This window comes from Hirundo rustica, chromosome 10 (genome assembly GCF_015227805.2).
Source record: "Hirundo rustica isolate bHirRus1 chromosome 10, bHirRus1.pri.v3, whole genome shotgun sequence".
Taxonomy (NCBI): Eukaryota; Metazoa; Chordata; class Aves; order Passeriformes; family Hirundinidae; genus Hirundo; species Hirundo rustica.
In genome coordinates this window covers 21,979,837-22,007,040 of record NC_053459.1, presented here as the reverse complement: position 1 = coordinate 22,007,040, position 27,204 = coordinate 21,979,837, and the positions used below count along the sequence as shown (strand labels likewise).

General features: G+C 46.9%; 1 protein-coding gene across 2 annotated transcripts in view; it reads right to left on the bottom strand.

Moving 5' to 3' along the window:
• Positions 1 to 26,661, bottom strand: part of MECOM (MDS1 and EVI1 complex locus) — a 327,125-nt gene extending 300,464 nt beyond the window's left edge. For both annotated transcript variants that reach the window (XM_040074068.2, XM_040074072.2), the window contains exon 1: positions 26,455 to 26,661. In XM_040074068.2, coding sequence (XP_039930002.1) covers positions 26,455 to 26,491 — 37 coding nt within the window. In that variant the 5' untranslated portion in view covers positions 26,492 to 26,661. The remainder of the gene's footprint in view (positions 1 to 26,454) is intronic.
• Positions 26,662 to 27,204: the final 543 nt, after the last annotated feature.

Genomic DNA, 27,204 nt, shown 5'->3' with positions numbered 1-27,204 from the left:
TCGTGGGGGAGCGGGGAAACCCCCGGGGCAGGCAGGAAACTGGGCAGATGGGGCTGCAGAGGTGAGCTCCAGGGCTTTGGGAGACACAGTCCCTTAAAAACCCCATAGTCCCTTAAAAACCCCACAGCTCCTTACAAACCCCACTAGCACTGCACAAATCACCTTCCTGCATGGCCCTGGGCTTCACTCCTCCCCATTCCCTCAGTATAAAAGGGCAATTCCTACCTATGCCCATGAGGGTTTGAAGAAAAAAACCTGAATACGGCCATTTTGGAGCACCCCTCAATGCATTTCTCCCAGTTGAATCTGTGAGAGATCCAACACAGAGATTGCTGAACCAAAAACCTGCACTCACATAGTGAGGTTGCTCTGCAGGTGCAGCCTCTGCCGTCAATGCCCCAACCCTGCTCCTGGTGCCTTCTCCTCAGCATTTGCTTCCCTGACAGGAGGAAAATCTCCCACTGACTTCCAAGGCAGGCGTATTGAGCTGGTATGTTAAAAATGTACTTGGGCTCTCAGTAATATTATTTACTTTTAATAAGCATGAGTGATAAACTCACGGCCGAGTGTACTATTTTATGGAGTAACTATGGAGATGCAAGTTATTGTTTGCTTCTGTGAACCAACCAAAAACACCAAAACTCACAGCAGCAAGAATATCAATTTGCACCAAGAAAAAAAACCCCATGCTTTCCAACTTCCAAATTATGGTATGTGCTTACTCTCATTAATGTTCAAGTATTTACACTCACATTGAGCACAGGGTGAGCGTTAGTCTGACAATGAAGAAGCAATAAGAAATTTTCCAAGCATTAAAAACATTCCTAACCAGTGAATCACCTACAATCTGAGGTGTCACAAACATTCATCTCCGTACGTGTCACCCACAAACATCTGTCCCCTCTTCCCCTCGCACGAACACGCATTCCATTCAACCACAGATACAATCAGGCTTTAATTTTATTTTTCTCACATAATGTTAATCAAGAGCTAAAAAGATAATTTCCTTCTACCACAAAGCAATTCCACTGTGGTGGAACAAACTGTTATCTTAAGTTTCACAGAGCAATTGTTCAATAATTCCTGTTTGTGGCTCTTTTCCAAATCCTTGAGAATAGCTCAGGCTGCCAACCCTCCTTAAAAAAAAAAAAAAAAAAAAAAAAAAAAAACACAACAGAAGCTGAAAAGCACTTGCTGTCACTCAGGGGTTCAGTGGTGGCAGACTCGGCCATTTCTCAGAAGAAACTCCAGCTCTGCGACTCCAACACGCAGAAATGCGCTGTCTGTTTGAAGACAATTGCCTGGAAAGATATAAGCTCCCAGACTGTAAATTTGTCGCAGCACTGGCCCTCTGAGATGGTGTTATCTTGGCTTGGTGAATTCAGTGAATTGGAAGCTCCGTGAGGAAAAATAATAAGAAGGATACTTGGCATTTCTGCAGTGTTTTCTACATGCAAAGCACAGAACAAGCTTCAAGCGTTTAATGTTTATTAAAGATTGGGAGGGAGTTTTGTTGCGTGAAAGGAAACTGATAACGTGGATTTCTTCAGAAAAAGTAATAAAATGTTCTGTTTCTATGGGGAAAAAAAATTAAAAATAATAACAACAGCCCTTAGTCACAAAGTACCCTGCACGTCAAAATCGCAATTAATTTTAGCCCGTGATCTCACGGAGGAAGGGACAGTCATTTTCTACAGCTCGTACAATGAGCAGCACAACAGGGCACTGCCCTGCCCAGCAGTGGGAGCCACATCAGACAAATATTAGAGCAACATTAATCACCACGAGTGAAAGTGCAGCACCCAGCCACCGTTTCAAAGCCTCTGGGTCCGAGCCGAGTGAGGAATAGGACAGGGAAGGAGATGCTCAACCCAACAGGCACAGGGCACATGGAGCTGAGATCCCACCCGACCTCCAAAGCATCCCAAAATAACCCAATGACAACCTGGCCAGGATTTTCCCAAGGGTTTGGGCATGGCTTGCTCAGGGCAGATCCTACTGCTGGGCAGGTCTGGTGTTATCAACATCACACGTGCATCATGGTCAACCCCAATGCCAAAAGGAAGGGCAAACAAGATGTTTTTTGCTCCAGAACATCAATATCCACAAAGATAATCTGTGTAAGTGGATCAAGCACAATTTTTGGCTTCATTTAAATGTTTCTTTAAAATACTTCTACTTTGGTAGAAGTGTATGTACTCAATGAAGTTATTCTCACTCTAGAGCAGAGTAAAATTTAAAAATCAAGCCCAGACCCTCTTCTCTAACCAAGAGGGAAAAAAAAAAAAATAAATAAAAACCCCACCCTCTGTCTAGAGTAACACAGCAGGTTTTTCAGGGCTGGAATACACCATTCTATCCAGTCTCTAAAATTTCTGGACTAAGAAGAGGACAGAGCATAACCCAACCATTCTGGAAAGATGCTTTTGAGGCAGAAGAGGGAAAACAAACAGACAGAAATAACCAGCAGCTGCAGAAGAGCTTGGCTGCCTGCATACCTGCACTCTGCACAAAGGCAGTGAGATTTATCCAAGGTACAGCTGAGATGAAAGCTCTGCTGTGGAGTTAAGCAGGACTGGTGCCTTGCCAGCCCAGAGCACTGGGTTATCTTACTCCCCCTCCCAAAAATGCCAAAAGAAACCCCACAAACATGTTACCATCCAAGATGGGCTTTGCATTTTGACCTATTAGAGCTCAGAAATCAGATTAAATGTATAGAAACATGGCAACAACAAGAATCAGCAAGAGCCTCTTGCATGGTGTTAAAGCCCCAAGGAAGGGAAACCAGCTGGGCTTTCCTGCTGTAGGTGGACCATTCTCCAACCCACAGAGCTCAGTGTCTATGCTATGGGACAAGGGGCTTCTGCTGTTCCCTGTCTGCTCTGAGTGAAGCTCAACAAAAGCAAAATCCATAAGGACAGGAAGAGGGGAGATGCCAGATCTCATACTGCGTTTTTGGCAATTCTGTCCTCAGCTGTGGAGGTAACACATTGAAATAATTGCCAGCAGTGAAGATATTTGTTAATTCCTGCTCTCTCCCGTGGCTTGCAGGGTAAAGCAGTGTTTTTAAGGCCAGGTTCTTTTCACAAATCCTCACAATCCTCACACAAATCCCACTGAGATCAGCTGGGGTGCTACACAAACCTCCCAGACCATCACACGCGCTGGAGACCACACCTCTCATTCCAAATCCGGGTTCCCACATTCAGTAATTTACCTATTCCAGCCCAATCTCTCCTGGCTTTACAGGCACCGTTCCCTTTAAGTTCCTCCTGGCTCAGAGATGCAGACACGGGAGAAGGGCCACCCTGGGCTAAAACACACATACAGCACATGACTTAACACCCTGATCCTCCAGGATAAGCTATGAGCCTGTAAATCACCACACTTCCAGAAAACAATAGCCACCTCTTGTTTAAATAAAACTGCACCTGCTACATTAACATACCACCGAACAATCGCTTTGTTTTTCGCCAGGCATCCAGGCTGAAGCCGCGCTGCTTCCTGACCCATATACTGAAAGGGTATTCTTAGAAGGGGAGAGGGGTTTCACAGAGAGCACCAGTTTAGCGGTGATCACCTTCCTTCCTTCTTTTGTACTGGGAATACGTGGTTTTGTTTAGCTTTCAACAGGTTTATTTCCATCGCGGCTCTCCAAGACCTTGCAGCCCTTCTTTGGCAAACCTTGCCTCATTTTGTTTCCTATCTTGGGCAATCACAAGCTCTCAAGTGCTATTTGGGCCATTTCAAGTAATTTTTTAGGAGATTTTTCTCCCATCCAAAGAGTTTGGGCCAAGCAGGTGCCAGCTGAAAACCTCTTTGCCAAATGTTCAAACGTTGCTAAATTGTTTTTGCTCTCGTCCCCAGCAGGTTAATTATGATGCCTGTTTCAAGTTTATTTATCCCTACTCAATGATTTTTTATTGATTGTGCTGGAACCCTTTTCTAGTGGAGTTATTTTGCTCAAATAACATGCTCATTCGTGACTGAAAAATGGGCTGCTGGAGAGGCTGGGTCACAGATGCAGGGAGCAATAAGAGTTCTGTAGAAGCAGGCAGTAGCTATCAGAGCCAGCTTCTCCATTTCACAAAGAAACACAGTGTCTCCAGTGAGGAGCATGGATGGGGCATGGCTAAGCCAAAAACCAATTTAATTCCTGAATCTGAGCCCAAAGCAACCCCAAATCCAGCCCAACCAGTACATTTCTGCTCAGATGTGCATATCTAGACAAGCACCCTGTCTCCACGCCCATGTCCACCCACAGCCAGGAACTCTTCCTCACAACCAGCTTTCCAGGAACACAGTGCCCACTCCTCCTCGCATCCCTTTCCTGGATGCCTGCCCCACGCCACGCTTCCTGCTTGTCCCACGCTGCTCCTGCCCGGATCCGGCGCCTCCCAGTTCACGCAATCATTTCCACTCTCAGCTCCCTGAAGCCAGCACACTTTGTGGGAGCTGTGCTCCACGGCCCCTGTCAACAGTAACATCAAAGCTGCAGCCTTTTAAAACTAAGACTGAACTTGTAAAACACATCTGGGTTCAGACCATCCTACACAAGCGTAAGAATATTTGTCCTGCTCTCACAGGCACTATGAGTACGTTACTCCTCTTCCTTTTATTCAAATTACAGCACTGCAGCCTGAGCATTGAGTGGCTTCTAGTGGAGCAGCTCAGAATTAGAGAATCTTATCAAGCTGCATTTCAAGGAACAAGTGGGAGTTTCAGGTGAGTCCTGGAAGCCAGGTTGCATAGATAGTCTCCAGTGAACTGATTGACCACCATGGGAATTGGGATTTCCTGTCACACAAACCAGCAAACACACAAGTCCACACCAGCACCCACCAGGACTCTTTTGTAACAACAAATCTCTGCATGCCTCATCTACAAAGTGCCCAACCAGCCCACTCTCATTATTGCTGCCTTCCAATCAATATATTAAATTACTTTTAAAAAGCTCCCACATGCAAGACGTGACATTTCTCAAAGTCCCATATAGTGGAAGAAATTACCCTGAAAGCCAGGTTAACCTCCTGGTCCCTTCTATCAGCAAGACATGTAACCCTGTACCAGGCAAACAGACACCAGCTCTCCTCAAGGTCTGCCCTGACCAGCACCTGCTCTGCTGCACCCTTCCCTTGAGATGGATCCCAGTGACATCTCTGGCCAATGCCTTGGCCAAACCCCTCAGCAGCACCATGTGATTTCACTGCCTCCAGACCAGAGAGCCCAGACTGGGATGCAAAGCCCTGTGTGCCTCACACCAGGACCAGCACCAAGATGGCCAGTGGGAATCACCAGTGTCTGCAGAGTTTCACCTCTGTGGGTCTCAGCAGAGCTGAGTCTCAGCAGTGACTGCAGCCAGCCATGCAGGAGTTGTCACTGAGCCACACAAAAGGCCACCTGTGGGACAGCCAGGTGCTGGGGAGCCTTTGCAGCCCAGCAGCAGCCTGGGGTCAGGAGGAACCAGTACGTCTTACAATGAAGGGAAACTGAGCCAAGCTCTGGACCAGTCCCTTCCTGACACAGGGGCATTTGAAATATGGGTCAAGAACAAAGCGTCCTGCTAATAACAGTTTGTTTCATGCAGTGGAAATCGTGCAATATTGGGTTCACAAGCTGAATTCTAAACTGCCTGGCCATTTTCCCTTCAACTTTCCAAATTTATTGTAGTATGAGAGCTTGGCTCTCTTTACAGTGTTTAAGTGACTGACACATCACTCTGTCACAGAGACTCATGTCCCCATCTCTGCCGTGTCCGAGGGCAGAGCCAGCCCTCACAGGAGCACACGCTGCCCGAGTTCAACATCCACCTGTGCATCCACAGGACACTTAATTCCTGCTGAGCCCTCAATTATCAGTCTCCTTTCACTTTGCTGTGCTGCAGGCTTCTCTACTACCCTGCTCCTTCCAAAAGCCCGTGGACTCTATCACCAGCCCTCCCAAACACAGTGATTAACCCTGCAGGTGTCTCTGGAGTATGGGTGGCAGAGAAGCCACCACTGTCAGCATCTCCCAAACTCACAAGGGTCAGATTCTCATCACTGTTGGAGGCGAGAGAGATACCTTCATCCTCAGAGCAGGTGGCTGCCTGCTGTAGATGCAGCCAACACCTGCCAGCTTGTGTCCCAAGAGGGTAAAGAAAAAACCAAAAATAACTGGGGAGGGAGAGCAGGGGGTGTCATTTGGCCTTGGAGAAAAGCCTAGAAGAAGCACCACTTGCATGTTCAGCCCCCCACACCCTTCCCCTGCTCTAGCCACTAGAGAGTACTTCTTCCCTTCCCTTTTATCAGTCAGGCTCACAGATTGAATGTTATCAATTGACAGCTTTAAAGCTAAGGAATTGTATAAATTAAATACAGTCTGAAGCAAATATACTGAGGAGCTAGAATTTATATACACACTAGATATGGGAGCTCTTAGTTATTACCCACTTAAGGCTATGGCACTGATGAATGGTAAGGCCACCCCATCCCTGAAGGCACTTTTCATTACCCACAGTATAGGAATATTGAGAGAGTGTGTGTATGTATCCAGCATGACTGCTCATTTCCATAGTCCTCCATCAGGTTTGCATTCAGTTTATAAAATAAAAAATTACTCCAGGGACACATTTCACTCATTCCAGAACCCTTTCTCTCTCCCTCTCTCCCCCAGCCCATATCCTGGCTGTCTCTCTCCCTCTCACAGCCTCGATACTGTAACAATGCCTTTAAATCTGATGGTGCTTATTAAATGAAACAACTTAATTACTATCAATATATAATGTTGTGTACTTCAGCCTCAACCGAGGCGTCTGATCCCATTCTGCCCCTGACCTTTAATGGCCATCAAATCAAAGTAATTTTGGTCAGCTCAGTACAGCTCTGACACATGCCCAGGTCAGGAAGATGAAGGGACACTAATCTACCATGTTACCCTGCCCATTGTTTAATACCTTTTTCAATAGAATCTAATAACTGGAGAAATGCCAGTTTTCTGTCTAGTTTGGGTTAAAACCTCTTTCGCTGAAAATAAATAATTATGGAACATTCTGAATAGCCCAGGGTTTACATAATTGGTGCCTCTTAGACAGAGCAATATACTTGCCTTTGAAGTTTGCAAGGAGAGGAATTTAGGAATTCAAATCAGCGGCAGCGCTCCTGAGTGCGCTGTGCTCTCCATCTTGGAGGGGCCAGCACCAAAGCAGGCTTAATTAAGGGAAGTGAAAACCACTTTCGATTCACCAAGGTAACACAACAAGTGCATTGCTTCCTCTGAATTGAGGGGAAAATAGCAGGAATGCTTCCACTCAACGGCAGCTATTCTGCAGGCTGGGACTCGAGTCCTTTGGAGGGGAGGGCGGGGGGAAAGAAATCTATCATAAAATAACCAGTAACACAGCACCCCATGCATAAAGACAACAGGAGTGTTTAGGTTCAAGCATTACTATTTATACATATTGTTTCCCTAGCGCTAAACAAAACAGGTTTTCCCATGCCAAGGCAAGGGATGCTGCCAGGAGAACTAGACACCCTGTCTGGATCGGACAAATAGCTTGACCTATTGACAGGGCAGCTGGATCCAGCAATATTTTACAGCAGGCTCACTTTGCTAGTGCACTTGCACCAGGCCACTCTCAAAGAAACCCACGCTCCAGGAAAAAAAAAAAAAAAAAAAAAAAAAAATTAAAATAAAAAAAGCCCAACAACTTAACCTCAGCACAAAAAACATCACATCGAGGCAGATACCAGCGACTCTCTGGCAAACCAGCCCCGGCTGCATCAAATGCAAGGGCAGGAAAATGGGGAAGCGTTCAGGGATCGCCAGGTTTCAAACCAGCCCTGCCTCTGCTGTGCTGGTGAAAGAGGGAGGCCACAAATCATATCTGCCCAGCTTTGGAAAACACCAGTCACGGAAGCTGAGCAGAAAACACAGAAGGATGTTTTTGTTAATTACCTGTTTCTCCACTGCCCATTCTTTACCTGAAGTCATTAGTCATGTAACAGAGCGGGCAGGTAACAAAACCCAGCGAGGGAGATTTATAGGGCATCTCTCAACCCCAGGGTCCCGCAGCAGCTCACAGGGTTGGGATTACATCATGCCAGAGCTCTTCAAAGGCTGAGGGGCCAAAACCGCCCTTGGTGCAGCCTCCACCACCCCGCAGGTGCCGCTCCAGCTCACCAGGAGTTTTGCAGATCCACAGGGACAGGCTGCATCCCTCCCAGCCCCTGTGCAAGGGGAGCAGAAGCAGGATGTGCTAGGCTCTGTGCAGCTCAGCCTCTGCACTGTCCATGCAAGGGAAACAGGGAGGAATGCCATCAGCTCCGGGGGAGTTGTACGGGTGTAACTTAGAGCGGGATTTGTAATCAATCCTCTCCCAGACACTTGAGAAGGAATTCAGGGTTTGGCCGTAGGTACACCAGAATCACTTCACAACCACTGAATACATTTATGATGTAATTGAATCCCTCAGCGATTTTTCTTAAAGACAAACCTTATCCATTTAGGGTCGATTCTGCATCATTAACGTTAATGGGAGCTTTGCCACTTACTTCAGTGACAGTGGGGCTGAGAAGGGATCGGGGCAGAGCAGATCACTTCACACAATGCATCAGCTGCAACTCTGGCTGTCAGCTTCTCCAAGAGTCAGGAAAGGAGTATTTTGCCATTATTTTGGAGAAAAGTTTACTCCTACAGGGCACAAACACTGGGACTTGATCAGGAGTCAGTGACCATGCTTTGCCCCCATCCAGGCTGAAGTAAATCCCAAGGGCAGCTGCTGAAATCAGCAGAGAACCAGTCTCAGCCTGGGCAGTGGTCAGCTGGACACAGAGGTGTCTTAGCACTGCCATTATGTGCTTCCCCCAGACTAGAATTGCAAGAAAATTGTATCCTCTTTCCAGACACAAAGCTGAAGTGCAAAATATCCTTTTGATTCAAAAGTAAGCACACAAAAGCATTTTTCCTCGTAAACTGCCATGCAAACCTTTTCCCTCTTTTCCCGCCAGCCGTTCTCTGTGTCTGATCCCACATCTGTTTGCCCTGAGTGGAAAACACTGGCGAGTTTAAATGGCATGAGTCAACTCCCACAACCAAGAAGGGCACAGCCTAGACCACCAAATCACAGCTTATGAGTCTTTCCTAGCATATTCTGAGATAAAAGATCTCGGTTTTATTCAAACAGAGCCAAACCCTGCTGATACCTAATTTTGCTTCTATTACCTCATTAATAACCTACAGACATTTGCAGCTTACACTTCTTTATGTCTGCATTGTGGTTGTCATACCGAGGCACGAGGGCTATTCCTTGTTGTGTTTGTTTTGGGTTTAATTCCCAGTTCTAGTCTATGCCTCTGCCACCTTTGCAGGGCTGAGCTCAATTAACCCTTTTGTGTTCTCTTTGCAGCAAGCGGCAGCAGCTGACAAGCAATACATGATCTTTTAACAGTATTAAACGTATACATGTGAAAATATTCATTGACAGCTTTATGTAGCGTGGCAATCACTAGAAGTGGGATTTAAAGTACAGAAGTGGCATTTAGTAGTTGAGTGTAAAGGCATGTTCACATGTCAGTTAATTGCAAACACGTTTGAAATGTGTATTTTCAGATAAAAAACAGCCTATATGTTTTACAAATATTCTTCATATTGGCCAGGCTGGCAAAACCAAAAAACAAGTTAAAGTTACTTGATCACGTCAGGTAAACTCCTTAAAAAAAGGTCTTAAATGAGGGATAAAACTGTTTACATGTTTTTAACTGCAAAATATTTCTTTTCTTCTTGTACCTTGCCAATATCAATAAAGAAACAACATGTATAAATATATATAAACAGACACTTGGCATAAGAACACATTTCATGAAATATGAGTAATAGAGCAGGAAAATTCAAAGTATATTTCTTTTTTTACTGTACTGAATGGACAGGTTACTGTAAAGAATACATTGTGTGCAGATGGAGGAGAACACAAGGCGCATGCAGGATACGTAGGATGTGAACAGGGTGTTCATTTCCAGGTAGAAACACAAACATTTTGGTTCATTTCAGATCGCACTTACACTGCACTATTTGGTGTCATTTCATTGACTCCCATGTATTTGGACTTGAGTCCAGCAAAGCACTTAAACACATGCTCAGCTTTAAGCACACAATAGTCCCCTTGAAGTCAAATTAAGCACATATTTACGTGCTTTGCTGGATCGGGGCCATACTACAGATTTACACAGATGTAAGTGAGCTCAGATGAGCTCAAGCCACAATGTTTGTGTCCAGATTCAAATCCAATTGGCAAATGCTTTCAAAAGCCGGAGGTATTTGGATTAGGGGTTTTGGTCCAAGCCAATCTGTAACTTTAGTACCTGAACCCGCATTTCTTGTGCGCCCAAGACTCCCATCGGCATTAGTGGGAGCTTTGGAGGCACAAGTAGTACAAGAGCAAGACCTCTGGGACTAAAGAGCCAATTTACTTAAACCCAAATTATAACATTTTTTAACCTTTAGATTAAACCAAACTCCCACCAGAGTTCAGCCCTCGCTCCACTACATTTCTCACCCAGCATTTGGATTTTTTGTTTATCGTATTACTATTGCTTTTGGCCAGCATTCACTTTGTTATATAACATTAACCTGGGAAAAACTAATGGGCACCATCAAATGGCTGTTAACATAAAGCACTTACAAACAAGTGCCATTAGCAGACCAGCAGACAGCACAGGAACTCATTTATGTTACATCTGTTAACGTTGGATAAACACAGATTTACAATTTTTAAACGGCCGATGATGCCTCGGTCTGGTCAGAAATTAATTTACAGTTTTTTCCACAGCCTTTACAGGTCCAAGCCATTGGGGGCCACACGCTGAACCCCCAACTATGGATACACCAGCTGAGAGGTGCTAGAACACACACTGGCACATAATTTCACCCACCAGCCTCTAACACAGCCAGCTTTTTCACCTGGGGCATCAGACACACCTCAGACTCCTCTTTCTATATGGGGGAAAAAAAAAAAATCTTCAAAGCATCAGGGACAGAAATTATCCCCACCCACTCTGCAGCTCTAGCACACCCTGCATGGACCAAGAGGTTCCTGCTTCTGGTACTGCTCAGAGCAGAGGTGACTGCTGCCTTTGGGAAGCCTGGGGTTCCCATCAACGTGGGAAACACCAGCACCAACGTGGGAAATTCCCCCAGCCCAGCGCTGAGGGCTGCACAAGAAACTGGAAAGCCCTTTCAGCAATTCCTGCCCTCTCCAGAGGATGCTCATCAGCAGCAACAGCCTCCAACACACCCCTCCCCCTGGTTGTGGTCAGCAAAGCCTCTGTGGAACAGCTCTGCTGGTTTTACCAGACACCCTTATAGGATTAGCACACCTTTTCTTGCTTATTAACCAAAACCAGAGCGAGGTGGTGCTGCTCAATCACCTGCACTACTGCAAATACAGCAGGCAAAGCTCTCACAGCACACTGTGAGTGTTCAAGAGGAAGGCAGACCCTGGACACCCTTAAAACCATCTCCCTTCTCCCACACAGCTGACCAGGGCAGCAGGAAACTATGAAACACACTGGAGTCTGCTGCTGCCTGATGGTGACCCAAACCTGCAGCCAGAAATTAATTATTTTTTCCCTTTTTTATAAGTATTTCTATACATCAAGGAAAGAACAGACAACATTGTAGAATCATAGGGCTGGAAGGAGAAACAGCAGGAGTGCTGGCAGCAAAGGGTACAGCAAAAAGTGAAACTAGATGTGGCATCCAACACCAATTCCCATAACATTTTAGCTGTGGATGGGGAGACTGTGCTGGGAACAGAGTGGTTTGTCATTCCCCCGAGCTAATCTCCAACATGATCTGAAAAAGCACACAGGGAAGGAAAAAAAACCTCTTCCTCCCATTGCTTTGGGATTTTGTAACCAACACTGAAAAAAAAAAAAAAAAATCAGTGCCAGCAGACACAATACTAAACAAGTGAAAACTTTGCAGGGAAAGAAAAATAAAATAAAAGGTAGTTATTTCTCAAGGAAACTTCCAACCATTTCCTGTAGCATCTGCCTAACATTTTGATACCAGGTCTGGGGTGACACCTCGGGGCTCCTGTTATAGCATGTACTAACACCCAGGAGATGGAAACACCCCCAGTTTTCACTGCAGGCAGCAAAAAGCAGCAGCACACTTTGCCAAAGCCCAAAACCACCCCCTGGCCCAAACCCAGCACTACATGAGCAGTACCTGAGAGCACGACTCCACACACAGCTTCACCCGGAGCAGGGTGCAAGACACATTCCATGGTGTCCTGCAGGACAAAGAGCAAAAGACTTGGAGGAGAGAACCCTGCCTTCTACCCAGCAGAGAGCTGAACTTTCTGTTCCTTAATTACCTTGCAAAAAAAAAAAAAAAAAAAAAAAAACCTAGAGGAACCAATTTCACCTTGATGTGGCACAGCTGAGCAGGTCCCTGCACAGCTGTGGAGGTGAAGCTCAGGAGATACACAATCACCCTTTAAATCTTGCTTTTCTCTTTGTACTGAGTGACTTTCCCCCCTGTATCTCCCACCAGCCCCGTGTCCTGTCCCCTCTCAGGCCATCTGACACATCAGGCGCAGGAACACACCCTGTGAGCTTCTGAAAACATGAGAAATCCTGTTGCAATCACGGAAAGAAATCAGCTGGGCAGCCTGGGTACTTGAAAGGTTGTAGAGGATGATATCAGGTGGGGCACAATCCCAGTTCCTTAGTACATAATTACAAAAGCAGATATCCTGCTCTTCTATATTGCTTTTTGATTTTTTTTTTTCCCTTGAAAAAAAATTGTACCTTAGTTAACTACATTTCTTCACTCAAACAAGGAAACTAGTAATGATATAACTCCAGTCTAAAATTTACTTCTCCTCAGATGGTGTTGCACATCTCAACAGAGTTTTTAAAGATATGATATAATTTTTTAATTATCACCGAAATCTGTGTCGCTGTAATACTGGAAAAAATATCCTAAAAATTGATATAGCACCGAGGGCTAGAAAACACAAGAGTGACTGATGGGTAATCCTGATAATTCTGTATATCAGGAAGTGGAATGAGAGATGGATAGATAACATAATGTTGTTATATAGCCACAAAAACAAGCCTATAAAGATATTCCCAGAAATTAAAGCCCAGGCTGTCTCACTACGATTCTTTGCTGTGAAATAAATGATACCTATGGAAGAATGCAAACCCCAAGGACATGCAGAAATACAAAAAGGAGAGGAAAAAAAATCCTTATTTTAAAGAACTGAAACTACTCTCCACTTCTAAGCGTTAGACACTCGAGACCTTGACGGGGTGAAGATTGTCCTGTGTCTGCTGTCCCCACCTCTGGATGGAGCCCAGGAGGAACAGCCAGCACTGAGGGCATCCCCTGCCAAAGAGGGCTCTGCTTTTACACCACTTTTACACCAGTTTAGCTCCTGTGCTCTGGGGCTGCTCCTTTAACATTCTAAGAGGAAAAAACCCTTCGAGCCAGCGCTGTCTGTGAGGCTGCTGCAGCTGACAGAAGGTACAGGCTGGGGAAAAGGTCTGTCTGCTCCTGCTCCTCTGATGGCTGAGGAGAAGGTGTCTTGGAGAAGAAAGGGAAAAGAAGCACCAAGAATGAGAGAATTTGGCTGAAAACCCCACCAGTAAAACATACTTTCTCTTGCTAGCCTCCTGCAGAATACGTCTTCAAGCTATTGGCAGATTTGGACATACATAAAATATCTTTTGCTAATACATTTTCACGTTAAGTTGATCCAGATACTCTCTGGAATTCCTTCTTCCAACTAATGTGTATTAGCCATGTACTTCTATTAACTCAGCCCAGTGTCAAAATACAGCAGTAGAGGTTAATATTTGGCCATAGCTGTTTTTCTAGCCATTCATATCACTTTTATTTCCTTTCCTTTTTCGTTCTTTCCTTAACCTCTTTTTTACTGCTGTTAAATTCCTTGCTCTCTCTTTTTTTTTTTTTTTTTGCAGGGGTTCAGCCTTCCAGCCCGCCCTCCGATGCTGTTAGACATCAGCTCAGGCTCAGACTTATTACTTCTGATATGTCACTCCTCAGGCAGGGAGCCTAAAGCAACACTGCTCCCTCCAGCCCTCGCAGGCTTCAGCTGGATCCTCACCGACCCACGGGGCACAGCTATTTCTGCAGCAGGAACACACAGGGAATGTGTGGACCTGAAGAGTAAGGCCAGCACCTTAATTTCCACTGGGCCTCTGAAAAAGGAGATTAAGCAGGGGGCCAAGATGCACAGAGGTGATTTAGCAGTGTTAGCTTGCTGATATCATGTTATATCATGATATAAATATATTTTTATATATATTTTTTTATATGTGACTGGTATAGCGCTGGAGAAGGAGAGGAAAGCAGGAGAACAGCGTATTCAGGGACTATTTAGTATATGAAAAGCACCAATCGTCTCTTAAAACAGATGTCCCAAGTTATTCCTGTGCAAAATGGTGCCAGCAGAGCTGATTTGTTTTCCTCCTTCTGCTCGAGGAGCTGACAGCAATCCATCAGACATGTCCCATTTCCCAGCCCTCTTCCCCCACCATCCCTGCCTCCTCTCTGGTCACCTCCACCTTACTTCCAGTGCTACCTTTGCTGCTGACACTGACACACAATCCTTCTCTCTAGGAACACTGGCAGGAGGAGTCTGAGGGTGACTGGCTGTCGTACACACAAGTTGCATAAACAAAGTGAGCAAAAAGACATCAAATATTTTCTTTTTCTCTCTTTTTCTGTGGCACCAGGAAGTGCAACATATGAAAAGGAAATACAGTCCCTGGAATGAACAGTCCTGGGGTTTTTTTTTGCTCTAGCTTCTTCACCTTTTCTCTTTCCCACGGTGGTCTCTGCATCCCCTTGTTTCATTCAGGCTGCATAAATAGTACTGAGCGCTGATGAGGTCTAAATTCTGTCTAAAACCCCAGAAAGGGCTTTTAAGGTTATATCTGAGTCCTTGGACCAGTTAGAACTGGCAGAAGAAATATCTGTGATTTAGTGTCTAATAAACAAACAGCCAAGGTCACGATGGCATCTTCTCCCAAATCCATAACCGCTTCCCTCAACATTTGGAGCTGTTGCGTGTATCAGCAGTACTCCCTCCAGCGCCCATCCATGTTTGATTTCCCTTCTACAAATGACTTCCCAGAGAGAAGTGGGTGTGAATTATTACCTTGTAAAATAGATTTTTAAAAGATGAGCCGTGCCGAGCGTAAAACAGTTATTGTGTGAGGGGCAAACACAGTGGAGCTTTATCCTGTGAATTCTGGACACACGTTTGCACACAACCAAAAGGCTGAGGGACAAGTTATTTTAATAGCCTGGTCTAGAAAACGAGCCTGGAGATTGTGATGATCACCTCACCTGTAAAGACCAGGGCTCTTAAATGTATTTCAAATTAGAAATGCTTCTCCCTCCAAAAATAAGTTTATGTTGTTCATCTCTGGACCTGGGTCAAACCATTCCTGTTTCTCTAAAGGACTATCCCATCCAAGGGCTATCCAGCCACACTGGGCTCAACCTGCAGCCTTTCACAGCAGAGCTGAGGGCTGTTGGCACCTCCTGCCCCGTGGTCTGATCCAGAAGTCAGTCCAGGTCTGATCCGTTTTGGGAACCTGGAGTGTGTGGCAGCGCTTCCCATGGCAGACCCAAGCGCTGTAGGACCTCGGCTTCTAACTTTTCTCCCTATTTACAAAACATTGTATCGAAAAGTGTTACGCTGGTAACAAAATTGCAATCAGAAATCCGGAAATTGCCAAATAAAGCCCATTTTACTGCTTAACTTCAAGGAAAACCATAAAATTATCAGTCCTCTCTTTCCTCAATATATTTTCTTCGCAGTTCGCGATGCTCCATGGGGTATTTCGCTATGTGAACTCCGTGACGGTTTGGCTCCAAATTATCTGAACATAAAACTGAGCTTATGGAGCCTCACTCAGAGGTTGTGTGGACCCTTTTTATTGGCAGGGACTTAAAAAGAACCTTAATAAACCTTATAGGCTTGAGGGACTTTTTGGTTGCTGGCTCTTGCCAGCCACACTGCTCAGGTCCCTCTCTAAGCGCCCGCGTGGAGAGCGGGCTGGAACCGCAATCCAGGGATTTTATAGGGCTGGATTACCTGCCGGCGTTGCCTTCTTCCTACCCCGAGAATCTCGGAGCTGTTTTCTTTGAAAGCAAGCAGGTGATGCTGCAAGGACACTCGTGACTTAATGCAGCCTGATCACCCAAGATTACGGACACGGCCAAAACTAATAGGGTGGTGTAAAACCGAGCCAGGAGGGCCTTTTGTTGGGAGGGGGAAAGGGCTGATGTGATTAAAGCTGAAGCACGTCCACCCATGTGCAAGCCATGGAGCCCTGACTCCGTGGATTTTCCTTAAAGCATGCATTTCCCCCCAGGATTTTATTACAGCCTCCAGTGATGCTGTAATTGCACGTGTAGGGCAGCAGACCCCGAGTTTAATCTGCATTTCTCAGGGCCTAAGCTCTGTGTGGGCTGCCCGTGTTTGCCACAGAGCTCAGCACAACAGGCATCCAGTGCTGGCTGCATTCTGTGGCTGCTGTTTTAATTTGAGTCATAATAAATAATAATGGCAGGTTAGAAATAAATCTTCTGTGTTTGGTCCACGACTGATCCTTCAGCTTGGTGCACGGTAGAAGCCCCAGCTGGGAAGGTTTGCTGCATCCCGTCCTGGGTCTGACTCTGCACCTCCCCTTCTGGCTCTGTCTCAGCTCAGTTTTCACTCAGGGCATCGGTACAGTACAGATAATTTCACCTTTTCTCTCATTCTGAGGCTGGTCACTGATATTAAGGACACGGCACAGGTTTGTTCACTCAGATCTCTCTGACCTGCATCATCTGGAGTGACCTAGTGCATCATTTCTTCATTTCTCAGTTACCTTGGCTTTATTAGGCAGCACAAACTCCTGGACAGTAATTATTCAGGCAGAGCATAGCTGCTTAACAGCATTTGCACAGGCAGCCAGTGACTACTGAAATATTGCTTTTTATATGAACTGAAAGAATCAGGACAAATATCTCATGCTGTTTATATTTTACAATTAAGGACTTTTCGTTATTGCTGTAAATCGTCATTATCATGGCACAGTAACAATGAAACAGCAGAACTATAAAGCAGTGCAGTTAGCTCAGATACAGCTGATATCACTTTGCTTTTCAGTGTGGTATATTCTTAGACCAATGCTCCATGCCAGTCCCATGTAGCCAAAAATACATCAAGAGCCTAAAAAAAGTAAAACAGAAACATCACTTCAAAATTATTTCAAACAACATATTTCTCTTCTTTTTTTCCCCCTTTATACAGAGCCACAAAGAGAATGGGAAAGATTAAAACTCACCAAAAAGCATTGCTTAATTCCTCACCAAGGTGCAAGTAAATAAAATGCGCCACGGTAAGTTCAAATCGCAAAGAGTTTTCAAGAGGGGAAGGTTAATCATTTCTGTCAAACGTTGGAAATGTTAAATGGTTTTTAAATCAAAAATATAGGCACCACCAGTGACTCAAGCTGTGCTTTAGACATGTTTGGGGTGATTTTTTTCCGGCAGTCGGTGCTTGTCTCTCACATACCTTCTGTTTGTCTGAGATGAAATCGGGAGGCAATAAATGGAGCACTTACTGGGGGAACCAGGTACCTGCAGCAGCAGAGCTATTTGTTCTGAGGGTACCAATTCAGGCTATTTGGAGAACCGCAGTCCTTGGAATGGAGAGCCCTGCAGTGCAAGCCAGGGGTGCTGGACCTCTCCCACACCCACCAGAGCCCTCAGAGGTCCTCAGCCCTTGGGAGAGGTGGTGCACGGTGGGAAACGAGGATCCAGAGTCACCACAGTCCCCCCATCAGCAGCGTTCATATTTCACCCTAATGGCTAAAACGATTCTTAAATGAGGCCAGATTATAGGGCCAAGCTAATTCACTTAGGCTGATGTAAATCCAGGTATCTGTTACAGCATCACGTGTTGGGGCTCACCACAGAGCAAAAGCTGCTGATAACCCCCCCCACCCCCAAGGAGGAAGGGAAGCAGATTCCTCCCAGCCAGACCCAGTCCAAGGCCCGTTGAAGTCGGTACAAGCTCCTTCAGCTCCAGTGGGTTTGGGAGAAGGCCCACAGTGAGCTCCCAGCCAGCTCTGCTGCCAAAACGCAAAATCCTTTTCCATTGGCTTTGCCAGTTTGGTGCTAATACATGTGTGAAGGAGCTTGGGGCAGGGGGGGAAGTTTTTGAGGGTTTGTTTTTTTTTAAACTGAGGAATGATTTCACCCTTGCCAGCGTGGGGACTCTGTGCAAAAGGAGGGGAGGCGGGAGATCTTTGTCCTGAAGCCATCGGCTCCCCGCTGCAGCAGAGGGTGGATGTGTCCATCACAGGGACCCCTGGGTCCCCAAAGCCAGCTTAATCCGCTCTCTGTGCTGCAGAGGGGCAAATCTGGAGTCATGGGTGGGCGTCAGTACATAGCCCTGCTCTGATAAAACATGGGATGTGGCAGAAAAGTATCCCTCAGACACTGGTGAGCCTCCCATCCCAGCATGACAGGACCTGCTGCAAGCTGGTATCACTTTTATCCCATTTTCCCTGTAAAACAACACTGCCCTGAGCCATCCCTCAGCTTTCCCTGCCACTCAGCTCTCTCCCCACTGCCTAGTTTCACGTTGCACGTGTCCCACACAAGATGCTGTTGCCCCTTTGGCTTTCCAGGGGAAGGGCTCTGCTTTCCTGTGGCTTTCAGAGCATGTAGCCCAGCCAGTCTCAGAATTAAACTGGGGCTTTTCCAGGCTGCCTCAGTATAAACAGTTTCAGTAGGGCACATGTTATACGGTAAGATCATCCAAAACTAAACATTTTCCCACTGCACACAATAAACATCCATAATAAATTACATTATACAAAATATATTTATGGCTAATTTTTTAATTTAAACCACCTGGGAAATTTTTGTTAGGCTGGTTGATAGGAAGGTCTCAGTATTCTGGTAATCTAATGATATCTAATAGACAAAATAGTATGATGTTACAGCAGCCTCAAAGCTTTCATTTTCTGTATCCCTCTCGGAGATCAAACTGGCAGAGCCCATATTTTTTGAAATTTTATACATAATTGGTGATGCAATTGCCAAAAATAACCTATTCATAGAAGTCTTGCTCTTCTGGTTTCTAACTTACTGTAATCACGGAACAGAGCAGCGCGCTGCTTTGCAACGGAATATGGGTTTGGGTCAGGGAGCAAGGGCTACGATTGTGTTCAGTTTCCATCCTGTGGATTATTTTACAGGCAATTTAAATTTAGTTTGGAGTTTAAACTGGGCTAAAATGTAGTGCCCCCCCATTCAGACATATAAGCAATTCCTCAGAAAAGGAGTAAAGCTGTAACTTGGGTATTATTTCTTTTCTGAGCCGAAATTTTGCTCCGATATAAGATTTTCTAGACAAAAGCTATCGGTGTTGAAGGAGACAAGAGCACTTCTGTTGCATAAATTAAGCCCAGAGCTGTAATCCTTCCACCATAAAACTCTCACGCTCATCACAGATCAGCCAAGATTTCCAAAAAGACTCAAGACCATCGCAGATCTCTCTCTAGTCAATGCAAATCCCAGCTCAAGCCGTGCTGTGTATCTGCAACGAGCGCTGGCGACTTGGTAGTTGCTGGACTCGTTTTAAAGTGCAGCCCATAGCTTTAGCTACTTCCTTGCCTCCTGTTGTTCCTGGGACTTGGAGGCCATGTGGTACATTTCAGCCTTAACTCTGAATTTCCTTTATTCGGAGATCAAACTCTGACATTCCCTCAAGGTAGCGGGGGTTATGTCGTTGCATATATCCCAGTTTAAAAGATAATGCTTCACCAAAACAGACCACAGCATTAAAGCCTGAAATAAAATTAATTGTATTTCACTTCCCAACTCTTATTGCTGGATTAGCTCACATTTCTTTCTCTTTGTTACATATTTAGCACCAAATACAATCTTCATTGCAGGCTAGCTTCCCTCCTCCCACACGTATCCGTGGCTGCCCTTTCTTCCAGCAGCACTGGAGAAGGCACTGCCTCAGCACAGCCTAGAAACGCAAACAAAAGGGAGGGAACATAAAGTCCACGAGCTATCAGACAGGGCTTCTTTATACCCTGAGAATTTTGATTATTTTAATTTAAAATGGCAGTGCAAAGAGACAGAGTCCTGGGGAACAACAACATTCACTTCTCCTCAGCTTCTCCATCCCCTTCCCCACGTTGCTGTTTCTCGGCCAGCAAACACCTCCCTCCAGCAGCTCCTGCAGCAAAGGGATCTGGAGGTGCTTCCTGATGCTCCCTGCTCTGTATCATGAACTCTCCTGGTCTTGTCTGGGTGTCAAGAACTGCAGCAGGAAGCTGTTGCACAGGAACATGGCAGGAACCCAGTGGAAATCCGCCACAGAGCAGTGATCACACCACTGACCCCAGACCCCGCTGTCTGCATCCAAACCTCAGCTCCCACACCCTGATCCTCCTTCCCCTCTTTGAAAAGCCCATCACTGCTTTTGCCCTCAGACTGGGGATGGGGCACTTCTGAGGGTGCCTGTGATCCAGGTAAGCAGGATGGAAAGAGGATGGAAAACACCTTGAGCCAGATGTTGGTTCTGCGTTGTCGGAGCTGAACCTGGGTTTTTTAATGACCGTTTAGTTTTTAAGTGCATTCCTGTGATCCCAGCCTTGAGCTTATGTCTCCATATGAAACTGCACGGCTTTAACTGGGTGCATAGATTATAAAATCAGGAAGAGGGGTCTGGTCTGCTACCCCTGTATAACACAGGCTACAGGAATTCCCTAAATTAATTCCTGTTTGGACTAGCTCATATCTTTTTAGAAAAACAGCCAACCTTAATTAAGACAAAGGAATTCCACTGATGTTGAAACCCACCCAGCTCTCAGTAAATAGTTTTACTGGTTAAATACCTTGACTACTTAAAACATAAATTGCATTTCTAATCTGCATTTGTCCGGTTCTAGCTCTGTCTACTGAACAACATGACACTTTGCATCTGCTAGTTTGAAAACCGTGTGGGATTAAACCTCCTCCTGCTCTTCATAAGTCACTTCTAGCCTAACCAAACTGAAATGATGTAAAACTGATTGTATTAAATTACAGCAAAAGAACACCGACTTGCTCCAAAAATGACAGCAAACCTAGTTAAATTTTAAATAAACAAATATTATGAATTCTTGGTTGGAAACCTAAGTGTCTGAACAAGCCCTTCCAAAGCTAAAGTACATTTGTTTAAAAAGCGGTTTACTGCAAAGCAATGCAGTTTCTGTGGACAAGGTTTCATTAGCTGAGATTTATAAAACTCCATCTGCTTCTCCACTGCCCTTCCCTCATCCACCTGGGGCTGCAGCAACCACCAGCACTTTATTTCTTCTGCCACATACCTGTCCTGGCAGAAAATTCATCCCACTTTCTTCTTCAGCAACCCAGACAGCTTTATCAGGGAGCTGTGCTCCCCAGGACAGGCAGAAATACCTTCTCTGTCCAGCCACCTTTACTTCATGGGAAGACAATAAATATTTTACAGTGGATATTCCCGCCATGGAAGCACACAATTAGTGTATTTGGGAAGAATCCCAGGGAACAACACCCATGCTGCTGCCTATCAGCACTGTGTTCCCTACATGCATCCAGAACATTTCAGAGCCTTTGTGGGTGTACAGATGTTGGTGTCAGGGCTACGAACACCCCAGGAGCTTGTGCACACCGCAATTTCTCTCTAAACTACACACTGTACACATATTAATTACAGTTACAAATATCAAACAGATTTACCTGCTTTCCTCTCTGCATGCACACACACACAGGTATTACACACATAAATCAATCTATCTCCGTGGCATAAGCAGAAAAGCGTGTTCTGAACACACACGTGTGCACACATCTCCGTGAGCACAGCCACATCCACACTCACACGCGCTTAAATAAGTCGGTGAATAGGTGAATATGAACACTAATAGCCATTTATGGAAACAACAATGAAAGCTGTCCCCGGAGCCCGCCCGGGGTAGGGCAGCCAAAATGATTGAGTATGTACAGGGCACTGCTGCAGCAATGGCACTCACTTGGGCCTCCTTTTAGAAATGATTAATATTTAACCGGCTTGGTGAACCTGGCTTTGGTTTTAGCTATGATTAGATAACGAGGTGCGCAGAGCTGTCCCACTGAGGACGTGGCGGGATGTCCTAGCAGCTGCCGCTCGTGCTTTGAGAGAAGACAGACAGAAAATGAGAAGGGGAGAGAGGGAGAGATAGGAGACAGTGAAAAACAGAACAAAACAAAACAAAAAATAAAATAAAATGCTCAGCTCCGTTTGTGTTTGTTTGGAAAGAAAAGGGGGAAAAGCAGCCCAAGAGGCCGGTGTAATAAGATGCTGTAGCTTTCATGAAAGAGGTGAAATAATTTTAAACACAGACACACAATGAGTTTATTTATTTAGAAAGTTGTTAAATAGAGTCTGGGAATTCAAATATTCAATGTTGACATTGTACAGAGCTGGCGGGGAGCCAGCCCCAGCTCTCCGGAGGGACCCAATGGCCACGGCGCCCAGGCCCTCGCCCCTCCCAGCCCACTAACTAGGTAAAAGCCATTAGTTATACCCACAAGCAATATCTGAATCCGAGTCAAATAATGTTGCCTCAGCCAGCCAACTTCAAAGGCGTGTAAGTGTGTTTGGCTTTTTAGTGCTGGAACTGCAGCAATATGTCACACTTTTGAAAGAGTTTTGTAAACAGTTCCTTCCCCTTTGTAGAAACATTTCTTAAGTTTCTTGTACCCCATGTAAACAGCGTTAATTAACAAGGGTTACATTTTTCATTTACAAGCAGGGCTGTATTAATAACGAGCTCGACTTTGGGACCGTCCTTTTCCTTTGTGTCCTTTCTCTGCCCGGCATCGCGGCCGGCCCGGGGTGGCCGGGGAGCAGCCAGGAGGCAGAGTTGGTCCCAAATTCAGGGCTGGCTGTCAGCCCTGAGTGAAAGAGAAGGATAGAAAGTGAGAAGAGGGAAAAAAAAAAAAAAAAAAAGTGAGAAGGAGAGAAAAAAAGAAAAGAAAAGAAAAGAAAAGAAAAGAAAAGAAAACTAAAAGAAAGAAAAGAACAGAACGAAAGAACTAAAAGAAAAGAAAAGAACAATAAAGAACGCAAAGCCATAAAAGAAAATAAAATAACAGAAAAGAAAAGAAAGAAAGAAAAGAAAAGAAAGAAAAGAAAAGGAGAGAATGAGAGAAAAAAAGGAAGAGAGGGTAGAGCAGGAGAGCAGGAATGAAGGAAGGGCAGAAAGAGGGAGCGAAAAGCCACACGCGCGCTCTCCGCCCTGAAAAGGGTTAATGAAGCGCCTGGTGAAAATATGCCCGGCATATAATGGGATTGTCTGGGCCGTCCCCGCAGCCCCCCGTGCCCGCGCCGGGAGCCGCCCGGGGACAGCGCCGCGCCGGGGGTGCCGAACCGGGCTGGGCCGAACCGGGCTGGGCCGAACCGGGCCGAGCCCGGTGCCGGCCGGGCAGGGCGGGGTGCGAGAGGCAGAGGGACAGAGGGACAGAGGGACAGAGGGACAGAGGGACAGAGGGACAGAGGGGCCGCCGGCCGCCCCGGTGCCGGGCCCGGGCCATCGGCACCCGGTGCCCGCGGCGGTGCGGGAGCCCGAGGCGGAGGCGACGGTAAAGCGACGGCAAATAAACAACCTCGCCGAAAAGGCAGGCAGCCGGGACACGGCAAACATCTCCCTGCTCGAAAACAAAACTCCCGGACAGTCTTAAACAGGCAAATAAACTCGCCGGCTCTGTTTTTCAATCAAGCTTTTTAAGTGCTAGACTGAGGGCAAACTACAGGCGCAGGAAAACCTGCTGAAACTTAGGAAAGTGCTATTTTACTATCTCAGACGGTTAGAGGGATCTGGATCTACCTTGACTGCACTAAATTGCCTGTAAAAGAGCGGCGATAAAGTGTAAAAGTAACAAGTGCCTCCTTATTCGCGTGTGTTCCCCTAATCTGATCACCTTCTGTCTCTTTATGAGGCTGCTGGGTGGCTGGGGCTACCCCGGGCCGGCTGGGGCGGGGGTTATTCGGGGATACGGTTTCACCGGGCGGGCACAAACCCACCCGAGTGGAAAAGCAGCTGTCCCGGGGGCCGGGATGTCCCCGCAGGTGCAGCCGGGCCCGCACGGCCCCGGCCCGCAGCGCCGCCCGCACCCCGCTCCTCAGCGCCTGCCTCCCGAGAGCGCGGCGGGAACGCCGGCTGCAGCGTGTGCTTCGCCTTATTTTTACAGCTGGGCATTTAAAATATTCGCTGGCTGTTCCCCGCGTGGCTTTTATTTTGTTTGTTTGTTTCTTCTGATTTTTTTTTTTTTTTAAGAGTGTGGCAAAGCCTCGAAAATTAGTTTTTTAGCAATTTAAAGCTGAGGTCAAGAAAATACCCTTCAGGTATTCTCCCTTAATTAGGAGGGAAAAGCTTCCCTGACTATTGGCGACAGTCACGCGAATGGGGCGATTTTTTGTTTCACGCATAGAGCAATAAAAGTGAAATAATACAAGAAATGCGGTTTATCCCGATCTGTATCATTTTCCACGCAAAAGGGTGAAGGCTGCGAAATATTTCCCCATTCCTAACTCAGACAGAAAGAACCGAAAAGCTAAAACCTTTTTCCCTCGAACGACTAAATTGAAGGGGTCGCCTCCAACCCTCCTTCCACTTGCCATGAAACTGAGACGCTCTTCGGGGGGGAAAGAAGCAGCTTTTCCGAACACGAAAAAAAAAAAAAAAAAAAAAAAGAAAAAAAAAGAAAAAAGAAAGAAATCCCGGCTTTTTAAATATGATTTCCTTTATGAGCCGATTGTAACCGAAGGATTATTTAATGCAACACATCTGTCTAGGAGGGGAAAGTGCTGCTGCTGGTGCTGCTGCTGCAAGACGCACAAAGTTTGCAGTCGATCGGATCTCGCCCGCGGAGCCGGAGCAGCAGCAGCAGCAGCAGCAGGAGCCCTGCATCGCTGCGCAGCGAGCAAAGCGAGGGAGAGGCGAGGAAACCTGGCGGATTCTGTCGGGGATGGGAATTTTTTTTTTCTCCCCCATAATTAGCTCCAAAGCAGGGATGGCAACCTTGAGGTTTAAAAATATATTTGTTTTCAAACTGAGGGCGCTGGATTATCCACTTTCAGATCACCTAATCAAACGCAGGTTGCTGCTGCTGTTCAGGTTCACAGAAAAGCTGATGATGATGATCCAGAGACATCTTTCACTTCCCCTTTTCCACGCTTCTCTATTTTTTCCCCCTTCACAAATAAAGAGTAAATAAGCATCTGCTTTTTTACGTCACGCAACTTATGCAACATTTCATCTGACTTTTTTTTCCTCCTGCCCATCTTTTTTTTTTTTTTTTTTATGGGAATGTGAGTTGCCATCGCCATGGATATCAAATGAAACTTGCCCAGATGTGTCAGAGAAAATAAAGACATCAGTTGTTTTTAAAATAGGACGCGAAAGCTGGAGAAGTTTTGTTGTTGAATCCTTCATTAAAAAAAAATAATAATAAATTAAAAAAAAAAAAAGAGCCCCAATAGTGCAGCAGTTAAAAGCAGAGATCCCTATCATAAAGGAGAAACAGATGGGGTGAGAGTAAGACAAATAATTAAGTAAGTCGGGCTTTGCGTGTGGACGGCCGAGCCCTCGCCTCGCGGAACACAGACCTTCGGGCGGCCAAACTGCATTAAAAAAAAAAAAAAAAAAAAGTGCTGGAAAAGCGCCTGAAATTACAACATTTACATCAACTTTTAGCGGGCGACTCCAGCGGGCTGCGAAGCGCTCCGCGCCGCCCGGCGGCCCCGCCGTCCCCCGCGGAACCGCGCGGAGCATCCCGGCCCCGCCCGCCCCGCCGCGGTTCGGTTCGGTTCGGTTCGGGGAGCTCGGGGAGCCGCTTTTCGGCACAATCCCGCTGGCGGGGCCCGCGGGGTGCCCGGTAGCTCCGCACCCGCTACCTGCTGCCGGGGCTCTCCGCCTGCCCCGCGGAGCCGCCGCTGCCCCTCCGCGCACCCGCGCTCGCCGCTCCCCCCGCGGCCCCCGGCCCCGCCGCAGCCCACAGCGCCCACTATAGGGCCCGGAGCCTCTCGCACCCCCCCTTCCCCGACCCCCCCCCACTCCAGCCCCCGGCGGCGGCGGCAACTTCCAGCGCTGGCCGCTGAACTTTTCCTCAACTCCTTCCCCACCTCCCGCCCGCCGCCCGCACCCCCGGCCCGGCTCCGGCCCCAGCGCCCCCCGCCCCGGTGCCGCCGCCGTCCGCCGAGCCGGGCCGGGCCGGGCCGAGCCGAACCGGGCCGGGCCGGGAGGCTGCGAGGGGATGCTGCAGGTTGCCCGCGAGCTCCGCGCCGCACCAGACGCGTCTGTGCAACATGGCAGAGAGGGAGGGTGAAAAGCCAAGAGAAAGGGGTATTGCACCTACTTGCGGCCAGCTTCCTCGCCCTGCCCTTGGATCGCATGCTGCCAGTCCCGCGGCCGATGGGCTTGGGGTAGGGGGGGGTTGTTTTGGTTTTTTTTTTTTCCTCCCGGAGCTTTTCCTCCTTTTTCGCTCCCCCTCTCCCTCTCTCCTCTCCCTCTCCCGCACACACGCTCTCCCTTTCTCTCAATCCCGGCTCGCTATCTCTCCAGCATTGTCAGTTTGGACACCTTCGCACATGCGCACGGGCGGCTCCCCCCCGCTCTTCAACATTTCAGCGCCGCCAAAAAAAAGTTTGCAGCGATCCATCACCGCCGGTGGGGACCCTGACAGCCGGCACCGGGGCCGGGACGGGCCGGGACGAGGCGCGCAGCCGCCGCCGGGCTGCGCCACCGCGGCCGCGGGACGGCCGCTCCGCCGCCTGCGCACCCGGGAGGGGTTGCGGGGGGACACCCGCGCTCCCGCGGGACAAGGACTTGGGGGGAGAAGTGATACCTTTTTTTTTTTTTTTTCCCTCCCCTGCCTTTTTTTTTTTTTTTTTTAATGGGATATTAACGCTCTTCTGCAGTCCTTGCGAGGTTTAAATGGTTTATTCGCACCCGGCAGCAATCACCGTAGATCTTTCCGCGTATAGAGGCAGAGAGAGATATAATTTGATTACATGTTTTATTATGTATGCGTCCCATGAAATCGTACACTTTCCCGGCGCGCACGCTTTCTCGCCACCTCGAACTCGGCTCAGCCACCACCAGTTGG